The sequence below is a fragment of the Ostrea edulis genome, chromosome 4 (genome assembly GCF_947568905.1).
Source record: "Ostrea edulis chromosome 4, xbOstEdul1.1, whole genome shotgun sequence".
Classification (NCBI taxonomy): domain Eukaryota; kingdom Metazoa; phylum Mollusca; class Bivalvia; order Ostreida; family Ostreidae; genus Ostrea; species Ostrea edulis.
The window spans coordinates 89,687,663-89,702,559 of NC_079167.1; the positions used below are offsets into that span (position 1 = coordinate 89,687,663).

The 14,897-nt window shown below is 36.2% G+C and overlaps 1 protein-coding gene across 7 annotated transcripts in view; it reads right to left on the reverse strand.

Annotated features, from left to right (window-relative positions):
* Window positions 1-14,897, reverse strand: part of LOC125669229 (uncharacterized) — a 93,635-nt gene that overhangs the window by 11,302 nt on the left and 67,436 nt on the right. For 6 of the 7 annotated variants that reach the window (XR_008802743.1, XM_056164237.1, XM_056164241.1 and 3 more), the window contains exons 14-16: window positions 7,061-7,148; window positions 5,171-5,246; window positions 2,245-2,316 (exon numbers count right to left, since the gene is read on the reverse strand). Coding sequence is in view for 6 of the 7 variants with exons in the window: in XM_056164237.1 (XP_056020212.1) it covers window positions 2,245-2,316; window positions 5,171-5,246; window positions 7,061-7,148 (236 nt within the window). In the remaining variant the exon portion in view is untranslated. The remainder of the gene's footprint in view (window positions 1-2,244; window positions 2,317-5,170; window positions 5,247-7,060; window positions 7,149-14,897) is intronic. The other variant, XM_056164243.1, reaches the window with a different exon arrangement.

Sequence of the window (14,897 nt, forward strand, 5' to 3'; positions counted from 1 at the left end):
ATTCTTTCCTTATATATTTCTGAACACTAAAAGCGGTTTAATATCTAACATAGTTTTATTAGTTTTCTCTTAATTGTTTTCGTACAAATAAATGTTTTTATTAGTCATCAATACATATTCCTATGCCATAGAGAGATTTTGAGAAAAAATGGTTGCCATCACTCTCACACGTCATGCCCTTTGATTTAAGAACTCATGAATTACATGAAGGTTGACATAGTAAATAATATAAATAGGATAACCACGTTGGTTTAAGGAATATTGTGCACTGACTGTTAACTGCCACAGCTTTATTTCAGGATTTACCAGTAATGAACTGGCTTGCAGTGACTAATTTTCTTATCCTAGATAATAAAACAAGAGACAGGACTGGTTTAGTTACCTGCAGAACTGTAGCTCTCAGAAAAAATATTGGGACAGATTATTTTTTTCCCAGAGAGATCAGTTATGCAGCTACTTTAAAACATACAATAGAGGAGTTTGTTACACAATTAAAGTAGGTACCGTGCTTAAAAATGACAAAGATTCGACTACATGTAAATATAGTTCGAAAAATGACTGATCACTTAAAAAACAAGAGATGTTTGTAAAACACATATGCCTCCCATGGTGCAAAATTGAAAAGGGTTGTACACACACCTCATTTAATTGATAGTATTATCATCAATTCCAAATATTGAGGAGACAATATCTTCCTATGTCAAGAGTGAATTGACCATGTGACCTAAAATTCAATAGGGGTCATCTACTCCTTATGCTGTACCAGTGTACCAAGTTTGGTACGTGTCAATCAAGCAAATAATTCTTAAAATATAGGAGACAATATATTACTATGTCCAGTTCAACTATTGACTTTTGACCTCAAAATCAATATGGGTCATCCTCTCCTGAAGATGTACCAGTGTACTAAGTTTGATGTCTGTCAAGTAAAAGGGTTATCAAGATATTGAGTGGACAGTATATTACTATGTCCAGTTTGACCCTTGACCTTTGACCATGTGACCTCAAAATCAATAGGAGTCATCTTCTCCTGAATAAACACCAGTGTACTATTTAAAGTTTGATGTCTGTCAAGCAAAGGGTTCTGAAGATATTGAGCAGACAGTATATTCCAATGTCCAGGTTGACCCTTGACCTTTAAACATGTGACCTCAAAATCAATAGGGATCATCTTCTTCTGAAGATGTACCAGTGTACCAAGTTTGATGTCTGTCAAGCAAAGGGTTCTCAAGATATTGAACAGACAGTATATTCCTATGTCCAGTTTGACCCTTGACCTCTACTCATGTGACCTCAAAATCATTAGGGGTCATCTTCTTCTGAAGATGTACTGGTGTACCAAGTTTGATGTCTGTCAAGCAAAGGATTCTCTAGACATTGAATGGTCAGTATATTATGCCCAGTTTGACCCTTGACCTTTGACCATATGACCTCAAAATCAATAGGGGTCATCTACTCCTTAGGATGTACCAGTGTGCCAAGCTTGATGTCTTTCAAGCAAAAGGTTCTCGAGATATTGAGCGGACATTACATTCCTATGTCCAGAGTAGATTGACCCTTGACCTATGACCTTTTGACCTGAAAAACAATAGGGGTCATCTTCCACTCATAACCAACCCACATATGAAATATCATTATCATCAAGTGAATGGTTCTCAAGATATTGAGCCGACAACATGTGGTCTACAGACCGACCGACAGACTGACCGACCGACAGTTGCAAAACAATATGACCCTTCTTTTTCAAAAGGGGGCATAAAAAGACAGTATGCACATCTTCAATGTGTCAAATAAATGCTGTAAGAGCTAGAAGTTGATTACAAAAATAGGTATCGTCAATTCAAGATATGCTTAAAAAATGACAAAGTTCAACTACACGTAAATTTTATGAAAAATGTCTGATCGCTTTCAAAAAGACACATGCACATCTTCAATGTGTCCATAAGAATTGTACAAAGTTTGAGGAATGTCAAGTTTGAGGTGTGAGAGGAGTTGATATCTCAAAGTTACAGGTACCCTATTACAGGGACACCCATCCGCCATTCACCATTCTATAAACTGGATGTACTAAATGTACAACCCGGCCAATTACACTGTTTTGGTACAGTTGTCAGCAAAAGGCAGAACATGAATTCATATTTCTATATTCCTTGTCATTCAGAAAATGTAAAATTTAAGGATTAATTCTGTGAAAATGAATACTAATTCCAATCATTAACAGGAGACTCGTGCAGTGTAACTTACACGGGTGATGAGAGGAGAGCTGCTCCTATCTGCTGGTGTGGTCAACTGGTTGTACAAGTGGTTCCCACTGGGCTGAAACAGACATCACAATCTGTACACTGAAACCCCTCAATACCACCCTCTACCCCCGAAAACTAGTCCCCACTCAAAACATTGTCTCAGTAATGTATTCCTTCTACCAGCACATGCTCTCACAATACTCAACTCACATCCCTGTACAATGGATACCATGCAGTCACTTCTTGTGAGTTTAACAAACACAGGAAAAACTCTCTCACAAAAATCAACATAGTTTTCATTTTAGAAGCCACACATTTGAATCCTCATGGCAGCATAAAGGTGTTATTTACAGGCACAGAGTTAATGAGAAGAAAAGGAAAACGATTACAAATAGCACAAATCCATGGTAATATTTCATATCAAAATCAATCATTTTTAAGACTAGGCCATATTTGGTGTTTTGTCAGTCGAATTCTTTGTTATTGTCTATTTGCCACCTGAATGAGGTGAGAAGACGTTTTGAGTAATTTTTGTACTGCTTCAGTTCGGTGCATATATACCTTTGACCCCCGCCCCCCATGGAAACCATTTTGTTTTGTTATATGTCCTACAACATCTTCAAGGCAGAAGTGTTTATAGCTAAACAAAGTACAGGTGACTCTCGATAACTCGAAGTTCAAGGGACCATGATAAAACTTCGAGAAATCGAGAGTTCGAGAGATTGAAATTCGGAAATTGAAGGTCCGCCGGTATGGTTCAGATATTACAATAACCGGAAATGTTTACCAACAAGATCATATGATATCGTTTTGACATGTTATCCTTCATATTCGTCAGGTACTTTGATATCGAAATAAAAAACCTTATTTTGCATTAATAAAAACATTTCAAAGTTTGTGTATTTATTTGTTCTTTAATCATGCTTAGATAGGCATACAAAACCAAGTTCTGATGATGCTTTACTATCGCAAACTAAACAGAGCACAATGTTATGTCGCTTTACCCAAAACGAAAATTCTAACGAATGAGTAAAACAATGTTTTAGAGTAACTTTACACAAAAAGAACAAACTCAAGTAATTTAACAGTCTGTATATCTCTAAATTATGTATTAAATGTATTCTCTCGTCGTCATGTCAAAACAAATTATAGATTTTATTCATAGTCAGATTATATATAACTTTAATCATCACGAATCAAAACCCCAGTGCAAGGTGTACACTGACCAATTAGGCAATTAGATACTCAAGAGTGTCACCTCCACAAAGAAGCACCAGCGATGTTTCAACTATGTAAACACCCATCACCCCTCCGACATTCAAAACAATTCAGGTTAGGCCTAAGCCAAAATTATTACACAGTTGGGTATAACAGTGGGCATACGCTACCACCACTTCGAGAGATCGAGAGTGAAAAACAATGAAATGTGTTTTACGGGACCCAACTTCACTTCAAGAGATTGAACGTTCGAGAGATCGATAGTAAATTAGCTTTGTTATATAGGAGAAAAATAGGGACCATGATTTCACTTCGAGACACTGAGAACTTCTCGAGATTGAAGTTCGAGTCATCTCGAGTCACCTGTACTGTACGTAATATCAATATGGCAGGATTTTAAAAAATAATCTGATGTCTTTAAACTTTCCAGTTCTGAAAATTATTTGTACTTGTATACCAAAAACTTGCAACTTAATTTACACTACAAATAATTTCTGAGAATAATATCTACATCTACTTTTTATTAAAATTTTAAAATAGATTTTATTTATGCGTACATCTTTCAACAAGAGGCCCATGGGCCACATCGCTCACCTCAGTCACCTTGGCCCATATCTGAAGACTTTCCATATATATTTGCATGTAAAACCTTAGTCCCTATTATGGCCCAAATTATCCTTTGCAAACTTGAATTTACACTATGTCAGAAAGCTTTCATGTAAATGTCAACTTCTTTGGCCCAATGGTTCTTGAGAAGAAGATTTTTAAAGCTTTTTCCTATATTTGTATGTAAAATTTTGATCCCCTATTGTGGCCCCATCCAACCCCCGGAGCCCATGATTTGAACAAACTTGAATCTGCATTATGTCAGGAAGCTTTCATGTAAATCTCAGCTTTTCTGGCTTAGTGGTTCTTGAGAAGATTTTTAAAGTTTTTCCCTATATATTTGTATGTAAAACTTTGATCCCCCCTTGTGGCCCCACCCTACCACCGGCGGCCATGATTTGAACAAACTTGAATCTGCAATATGTCAGAAAGCTTTCAGGTAAATTTCAGCTCTTCTGGCCCAGTGGATCTTGAGAAGAAGATTTTTAAATGACCCCACCCTATTTTTGCATTTTTGTGATTATCTCCCCTTTGAAAGGGACATGGCTCTTCATTTGAACAAACTTGAAAGCCCTTCACCCAAGGATGCTTTTGGCCATGTTTGGTTGAAATTGGCCCAGTGGTTCTGGAGAAGAAGTCGAAAATGTGAAAAGTTTAACAGACAGACGGACAGACAGACAGACAAGTTGAAAATGTATGAAATACACTCCTAATCTAATTATTTCCGGTTTGTATCCATACAGAAAATATTACATGTACATTGTGCCATTTATTTTTATATATTCATATTTCTAACGTTTTCCTCTTTGATATCTTTCTATAATGGCCATTTCTACATGAACATCCTGCACTTGTAAACAATACATGAATGAATATAGTCTGTCTATTTCAATGGCCAGGAATTCCAACAGAAATTAAAGTAGAAATATAATAATTTGAAAATACATGTACGTGAGAACAATGAACATTGACAATTTAGTACTTCATGGAGTAGGTCAACATGAAGCATTGCAGTTCATACCCTCATGTATTTTTTAAATGAATTTATTTCTTAAGTACATGTGTAACAATTATACCACTTTAAACTAATAAGAAATACAAACCAGATTTGTGTAGGTTGCAATAGGAATTGGTTCAATTGGGAAAGTATCATCTAGACCTAATTTTCTTCTCATTTGCCTGCAAAGAAAGATGCATTACGTAGATTGAGTAGATAAACAAGAGGCCAACCGGCCTTATTGCTCACCTGAGTATTAATTAAATGTATCACTAGTCCAAAGGGCTATGAAATCTAGAAAATAGAAGATAAAAAAAATCCTCTTCTGAATATCTAAGCTATAAAATTCTAACACTCTGCCATTATTTTTACAAACTTGAATTTGTACTATTTATGTCAGGTAGCTTTCATGCAAATGTAAACTTTGACCCAATGGTTCTTGAGAAGATGTTTAAATGACCCCCCTCTAGATCTACTTTTGCATTTTTGTGATTATCTACCCTTTGTAAGGAGCATATGGCCTTTCATTTGAAAAAAAAAACCTGAAAGTCCTTCACCCAAGGATGTTTTGTGCCAAGCTTGGTTGAAATTGGCCCTGTGGTTCTGAAGAAGATGAAAGTGTGAAAAGTTTACGCCGACACCATTGACAGATAGCGGACAAATTTTGATGAAAAGCTCACTTGAGCCTTTGGCTCAGGTGAGTTAAAAAGTTTCAGTTTGAAAATTAGAGAATTTCATATTTAAGGTCGATTGATTGATTGATTGTATCTTGCTTAACGTCTCACTCCAGAATTTTTCACTCATGTGGAGACATCCCCTATAATGTAGAAATCCTAAGAATTATGAACACAGTTTATGAGGAAAGTCTGGCGGAGTGATAATAAAAATAACAGGCTATCATACAGTCTAAAAAGTTTATTTATAAAAATTACTATTTATATCTTTTACAGGCTGTCCAGCACCCTTGGACAAAAAATAAGGGCAAATTTTAGGGGTGAAATTTTAAAAAATTAGGGCTAAATTAGGGCTAAAATTAGGAATTTTTAACCAAATTGCGGAAGTTTTAATTATTTAAAAGGACTTACCTTGTCAAATTTGACAATAAAGAAACTCACATGACACACAAATAAGATGTAAGTACAGGAAGGGCGTATTCCAGTGTTCCATGGTCTCAGCTATTATTGGCTATAACCTAAAATCTCAACTCTTTATCACAAAGTCACAACCAATAAACAAGCTTGACACATGGATCCACAGGTCAACTGCCTTTCACTGCATCAGCATTATCTGAATAAGAACTGCAATCTACGTTAATAACACACATTTTGTATGAATGCATTTTGATTTTTCAAGACTGATAAAAAAGTAGGAATTGACATGAAAAATAAGGGCTTTTTTAGGATTTCCCCTTGAATTTTACATTTTTTAAGGAATTTTAGCAAAACTGAAAAAAATTAGGAATTTTAGGGCCGCTGGACAGCCTGCTTTTATTGACTTCAAGGGAGTAAGAGTTTTTTATTCGACTGTAAAATAAGCAAACAGTATATCCAAAGTTTTCAAGGATCATACATGCATGGCAAAAGGAATTTAAATGCGCGGCTTTTCACAAAATAAGTTTTTAATGGTAAATCAAATGTCTAAATTTGAGTGGTGGCCAGCATTAAGAGAATTTATGTACAAGAAATACGCAAGAATTTGCTGGGAATTTCGAAATCAGCAAATTTTGAGGGAACATTAACTTTCATGGGTATACCAATACTGAAGACTTTCACCATATACGTTGCGCAAAACAAAATATTGTTGGTGCATGTGTGCACACTCATGTGTGTGTGTAAATTTTAATGTCTTAAATTGAGATGTTTACACCTTTTCATATATGCATGCTTTAATGTGGACTAAGACCATGCAAGGATACATATTGCATAATACAATGGTCCAATCAGCAGATTTAGTACTTATTAATAAGTTATCATGCATATACTGTAAAATCACGTACCTCCACAAAAAGACAATTCCTGCACAAACTAGAACAAAACCAAACACTCCCCCAATAGCAATGCCTGCTATTGATCCATCAGGTAAATCTATTGAAATAAAAAACAAATATTTTTGAAAAAAATCAAAACAAAATACAGATCCAATAAGGTGGCTCACTACACCCAGAAATAGTTTCTCAAATCAGTACGAATTGATTTAATCATAAAAGATATGATGATATATAATAAGTATATGCCAAAAAGGCAGAAAATATGCAAATTTGGATAAAAACATGATTTTCAAAATAATTATTTCAATACATGTGAACAAGAGACTCTGGCGGATTTAAACACGAGATCTGCGGCTCAACAGCCCAATGCTTTAACCACTGAGCTACGATGTCAGACAAACGAATCAGTCGCTACAAATAATTTCACAAAACATTTAAATCGCAATCTTGTGACATAGTGTCATAAAGAGTTTAAGCTTTAGTGTAGTGAGCTACCTTAATTAATATGAACCCAAGGTATAAGCTTGCTGGGCAGTTTAAAATTTGTACAGTGCAGAATTATGTGTCAGTTTATAATGCAAGGAGTTCATCAAAATGAACTTGATCAATGAGATGAATGTAACAGGAAAGAATCACATATTTCAAAAGGACCATGGGCCACATCACTCACCTGAGGCATATTGGTCCAGCTGTCTTTCATTAGAAGATTTTTTACCCTCTTTTATCCCATGACAAATTGTAACCCAAGCCTAAGCTACAGGGGCTAAGCCCGTTTTGGGCCCGAACTAAATATTTATGGTATCATAGAGTTCGGGCCCAAAACGGGCTTAGCCCCTGTGGCCTAAGCCCTTGAGTTTATGATTTTGCCAACTTGAATCCACACAACACGAAGATGCTTGAAGATCAATGACTAACATGGCCTTGCTGTTCTGGAGAAGAATTTTTATAAGACCCCCCCCCCCCCCCCCCTATATTCATGTATATGTAACATTTCATTCCCGATTTTAGCCCCAACTTAACCCTAGGGTCCATGGAAAAAATTTCTTCACTTAACTTGACTATATATATTCAGCCACTATGATCTTGAATACAGCCCTGGTCATTCATTTGTATATCATACATAAGCTGTACCATCCATGCACTGCCAGGTTAAAAGTAGTATGAGCGATGAAAAAAAGTACTGTAAATACTAAAGAATATACTCCCTGCAAAACTATATAACCTCACGGGTTACTGATAAGGAAAAACTATATAACCTCACGGGTTACTAATGAGGGAAAACTATCTAACCTCATGGGTTACTGATGAGGGGGAAAACTATCTAACCTCACGGGTTACTGATGAGGGGGAAAACTATCTAACCTCATGGGTTACTGATGAGGAAAAACTATATATAACCTCATCGGTCACCAATGAGGAAACACTATATCTAAGCTCATGGGTTACTGATGAGGGGGAAAACTATCTAACCTCATTGGTTACTGATGAGGAAAAACTATATATAACCTCATCGGTCACCAATGAGGAAACACTATCTAACCTCACAAGTCACTGATGAGGAGAAAGTAGGTCAGATGCAGCATCAACTAGTAGGTATTGTTTTTTAACAAAAAAAAACCCAGATGTCTCCCCTTCAAAGTTTGATTGTTTAATAACCGGGGCAACAATAATGAATGCAAGCGTTTTAATGTCTGCTTTCCAAGGAATGGGTCAAGGTAACAAAATTTGGTACAGTACATCTTGTCTTAAATCTGCCTTCCACGTTGTAAGTTTGAAAACCTAATGTCAAAGGGTTCTCAGGTTATGGTCTGGACTATACTTTGATGTAAAAGAGTGACCTTGACAATGTAAGTAGGTCAAGGTAAAAAAATGTTGGTGATGTGCACCCCCTCCTCAATATTGCCTTTCCATATTACAAGTTTGCAGTCTTGATGTCAAACAAATCTTAGTTATGAAATCATCAAGTTTTTTTTTAAACATGACATTGAATGAAGAAATGGGTCAAGGTCAAAAATGTTGGTATAGTACATCTTGTCTTAATGACCGCTTTCCATGTTGCAAGTTTGAAACCCTAATGTCAAAGGGTTCTCAGGCTATGGTCTTGACTATACTTTGATGTAAAGAGTGACCTTGAATGAAGAAATGAGTCAAGGTCAAAGATTTTGGTACAGTACATCTTGTCTTAATATCTGCTTTCTAAGTTGCAAGATTGAAATCCTAATGTCAAATAGTTCTCAGGTTATAGTCTTGATGTAAAAGAGTGACCTTGACACTGTAAGTGGATGAAGGTCAAAAATGTTTGTGATGTGCACCCCTCTTCCATATAACCTTTCCATATTCCAAGTTTAAAGTTTTAATGTCAAACGGTTGTCAAGTCAGCTTTTGGCTTGGACTATATTTTGACCCAAAAAAATTGACCTTGACTTTATAAATGGGTCAAGGTTAAAAATTTTGGTGGAATTCCCCCTTTCCTCATTCCCCCTTCTCACATTCTAAGTTTGAAGTCTTAATGTCAAAGCATTCTAAAGTTATGGTCAACATGTTTTTTCTTAATTTGACCTTGAATGAAGAAAGGGGTCAAGGTCAAAAATTTGGTGCACTTTTCCATATCATCTCTACATATTCCAAGTTTGAAGTTTTAATGTCAAACAGTTGTCATGTCAGGTTTTGGTCTGGACTATATTTTGACCAAAAAAATTGACCTTGACTTTATAAATGGGTCAAGGTAAAAAATTTTGGTGGAATTCCCCCTTTCCTCATTCCCCCTTATCATATTCTAAGTTTGAAGTCTTAATGTCAAAGGGTTCTACAGTTATGGTCTATTCATGTTTTTCTTAATTTGACCTTGAATGAAGAAAGGGGTCAAGGTCAAAAAATTTGGTGGAATTCCCCCTTTCCTCATTCCCCTTTCTCATATTCTAAGTTTGAAGTTTTAATGTCAAAGGGTTCTAAAGTTATGGTCTATTCATGTTTTTCTTAATTTGACCTTGAATGAAGGGGTCAAGGTCAAAAATTTTGGTGCAGTGCACCTTGTATCTATGTCCTCTTGCCACGTTCCAAGTTTGAAATCGTAATGTCAAAGGGTTCTCAGCTATTAGCCTGGACTATATGTTGACGTAAAAGATTGACCTTGACTTTATAAGTGGGTGAAGGTCAAAGGTTTTGGGGGCGGACACCCCTCCTCCATACCATCTCCTTATGTTCCAAGTTTGAAGTCAAAGGGTTCTCTAGTTAGGGCCGGGACAAAATTTGGTTGAAGGGGAGACATAATATCACGAACTGGTAATGTGAAACTAAAGACATAGTTAGGAAAACAGAAATCTCCTGCACATTGGATCTGCATCACAAATTATAACATGGCCACTAATCTAAAATTAAAAATTTTCATCAGATTGATTGATTGTATATTGTTTAATGTCCCTCTCAAGAATTTTTCACTCATTTGGAGATGTCACCACTGCTGGTGAAGGGCTGCAAATTTAGGCCTATACACAGTGCTTATAGCCTTTGAGCAGGGAGGGATCTTTATCGTGCCACACCTGCTGTGACATGGGACCTCGGTTTTGCAGTCTCATCCGAAACACCGCCCCAATTAGTCTCCTCTTACAACAAACAAGGCGTACTGAGGACCTATTCTGGGTCCCCTCGGGACAAAGTGGCAGAGACATGAATGGTTGCATAGATTCATACAGAAGCTTTCATTACTATGGAATGGGTCTGCTTTTTAAAAAAAAAATACAACAGCATAACCTATAGTCATTAATTCAGAAGATATAGTTCCAAATCATGAGAGGTCGATACCTTACTCATGCGAGTTTAAATCATGTAGGATTATTATAGTCCTCCTTGTAAATGGGCAATTAAACAAGATGCCCACAGGCCTTATTGTTCATCTAAGTATTAGTTTAAAGTATCACTATATAGCCCAAATGGCTATGAAATAGATATAGTTTACCTGTTCTGCATATCTTAAGCTAAATTCTAATATTCAACAGGAGTATATAAACAAGATATGTTCTTCAAATGACCCTGAAAGTGCCCATACTAATAAAAAAAACTCTACATAATGCATCTTTTATTAACACTGTATGACTATTTTGGTTCTGTCCTGGAGTCAGAACTATGGGGTTGTGAAATCAGCTTTAGTACATTCCTTTCTGATTTTCCTTATATGCATTTAGTTTTTATACAGTATCAGCAAATTTACAGAAGTTTTCTAATGATACAAACAATTACTACTACTATAATAATTTTGGCCCCTCCCTGGAACTAAAACCTCTGCCCCTACGATCATGAAATTTGCAAATTTGGTAAAGGCTTCCTGCTTCTTCTAAAAATCTGATTTACTTTCAATTGCATGAGTATCAATAGCATTAAAGAAGATATTATCTAGCAAATATTCTACACATCAACACTATATACCAAGTTTGGTCCCACCGCTACTTTGGGGATCATAAAAACAATTTCGGCAGATGCATTTCTACTCTACATGACTATATGCATTTACTTTTTCTTACGGATGTGAAGTTCTAAAGATTTTTGAAAATTTGTCATTTTTGATAGTTTTTGCCCTTCCCCTAAGGGCCTAGTGTACAGGAGTCCTGAAATTTAAAGTTATGTCCCCCTTGCCATAAAGATGCTTCATACCAAATTTGAAAAGAATTAGAATGGTAGTGACTTTGACCTTTAAACCCCCAAATCCATAGGGTTCTTCCTCTCATGATCACAAAGGTGTCAAATTAATCAAGTAAAACATGTGGCCTTGAGAGCATCTACAAACTCTTTCTATAATGCCCCATAGTGACCTTGACCTTTGATCCCAAATCAATAGGGTTCTTCCACTCTTGATAGCAGAACTACATGTGAAGTATCAAATCAATACGGTATTGAGCAAGAAATGTTGCCTGTTGAGTATTTACAAGGTCAGTGTTACACACATGCACACTCCCACACATGAATGCACATACAGACGTACATGAAATGTCAGCTGTAGAAGGTCACATGATCAACACACACACACATGAATGGTCCATTTCGCAATGAATTGTGAGGGGATAATAATGACTAAAACAAATGTATATATTGATGCATAATCAAAATTGTAACAAGAGGTCCATGGGCCACATCACTCACCTGAGTTACCTTGGTCCATATTTAAAGATTTTCCCTGTATATTTGCATGTAAAACTTTTATCCCTATTGTGGCCCCAACCTACAGGGGCCATGATTTTAACAAACTTGAATTTGCACAATGTCAGCAGGCTTTCAGTTAAATCTGTATTTTCCTGGCCCAGTCGTTCTTGAGAATTTTTTTAAAGATTTTCTCTATGTATTCACAAGTAAAACTTTGATCCCTATTGTGGCCCCAAACCTACCCCTGGGGGCCATGATTTTAACACACTTGAATCTGCACTATGTCTGGAAGCTTTTAGGTAAATTTGCATTTTCCTAGCCCAGTGGTTCTTGAGAAGATTTTCCCTATTCAGTGAAACTTCTCTAAACCGGCCAGCTCTCGGACCAAAAAAAATGGCCGGTTTAGAGGGGTGGCCGGTATACCGAGAATTTAGCATTTAGAGACATTTCAGCTCAATTTTTATTAGATATTTCATTGACATACCACAAACCATATAATATGGTGTTCAAGGACTATTATTTCACTATTGGAAATAAAACAAAATAATTTACTAACATGTTTATTTTCAATTTATAGCACTAAAACTAATTAAACATGAATAAACATGTTTACATTGACATGCATAAATAATGGAAAACATTCCGTTTAAATGAAACTGCATTTGATATATGTATAGAAATCTGTAGACTAGCAGCACTTATGTAGAATTTCGGTTTAAGTATGTTTTAATAAACAAAACAAACACATAGCCATTTGATTGCTACAATTAATACACAGAGTAGGTACTTCTCACTTTGATATGGGGATCTATGATCAATTATCGGTGGTGATCAACCTAGTCCGCTAGTACCTACAGGTAATTATATTACTAGAAATAGTCTTGCTGCAATCATCTAATTCTAAATAAAAATTTATAACAGGATACATAAAGATAACATGGAGGCCTATCATTGGAATTCCTCTTACCTATAAAAACTGTTTACGTCCATTGCTTATATCGTTAACAAATTTGTTTTCACGTTTTTGAAAAGTACAGTAATAAATATATAATTTTAATTTTGATGTTTCTTAGGAATTTTAAGTCTATGGAAAAACCCCCAAAATCATTTATCTATTGAAAATTATCATTAACAGTCATGGGTTTGTTGTTTATTAACTACCGCTTATATCCATGGTGCAACAATATGGCGTATTGATTGTATTCATTCAATATGTGCATATCTGTTTATAACATTTCCTACAGAAATTTGAAAGGGTCACTTGGATTAGCCAAGCACCAATTAATACCCTGGACAGCACAGGTAAACTATAGAACTTATAGAGGCCATTTGTGTTTTTCACACCTACAGTTGATAATTTCCCACCTGGCCAGTAGGACAGTCATTTTTCACACCTGGCCAGTCTTAATCACCCCTCTGGCCAAAATTTTGTAGTCTTCAAATAGTGGCCTGTATTATAAGGGTAAATTACACATGTTTGTTAACAATCGTACTTTAAAAAGTGGCCGATGTCCGGTTTTCAGGGGTGGCCAGTTTTGTGAGACTTTCTTTGTAAGGAAATGTTAAGGTTTCTGCCGGGACTTTGAAAATCGGCCGATATTCAGGGAGAACTGGTTTTCTGAGGGGCCGGTTTGGAGAAGTTTCACTGTATATTCGCTTGTAAAACTCTGATCCCCTATTGTGGCTGCAACCTACATCCAGGGGTCATGGGTTTAACACACTTTAATCTGCACTATGTCAGGAAGCTTCATGTACATTTCAGTGCTTCTGACACTGTGGTTCTTGAGAAGAAGATTTTTAAATGACCCCCACCTTATTTTTGCATTTTTATGATTATCTTTCCTTTGAAAGGGGCATGGCCCTTCATTTGAATAGACTTGAAAGCCCCTCAACCAAGGTCAAGTTTGGTTGAAATTGGCCCAGTAGTTCTGGAGAAGAGTTTACAGATGGACGGACGGACAACAGGTGATCAGAAAAGCTCACTTGAGCTTTCAGCTAAAAACTGTACTGATTAAGAGGTTTAAATTTTAATTTTTTGTGTTTGCAATCAAACCATATTGTTATTCATAAGAACTACATTGGTCCATAACTTAATATGAAATGCCACAAGAATTTAACACTTACAAATGTAGTTTATCTGACACTTTTACCATGGTAATTTTTCTTTGTTTGAGCAGATTCATTAAGAAGTAATATTGAAAACAAATTAAGTTTTTGACCCTGACTGTTTCAACATCATCCACAAATCCTGTGTGGTCCTGTTTAGAATAGGTCCTCAGTACCCCTTGCTAGCAGCTAGCCAAACTCAGGCGACTAAATGGGGCGGTCCCTCGAATAAGACCGGAGAAACCCTGCCCCATGTCACAGCAGGTGTGGTACGATAAAGATCCCTCCCTGCTAAAAGACCGTAAGCACCGAACACAGGCCTAAATTTTGCATCCCTTCACCAGCAATGGTGACGTCTTCATATGAGCGAAAAATTCTCGAGGGACGTTGTTAATCAATCAAATCCTCCTCCACTAAACACTACATGTAGGTTAGATAGGGCTGATTTCATTACCGTATATATTATACTCGCCTATAAGTTGGTTCGCCTATAAGTCGGTTGTATAGTTTATAGGTTATTTTGGAGAGAATTGCCATTGACCCATTTATAAGTCGGTCTAACTTTTTTCAAGAATCTGTTGCTAATTTCAAATCAATGCTCAAATGT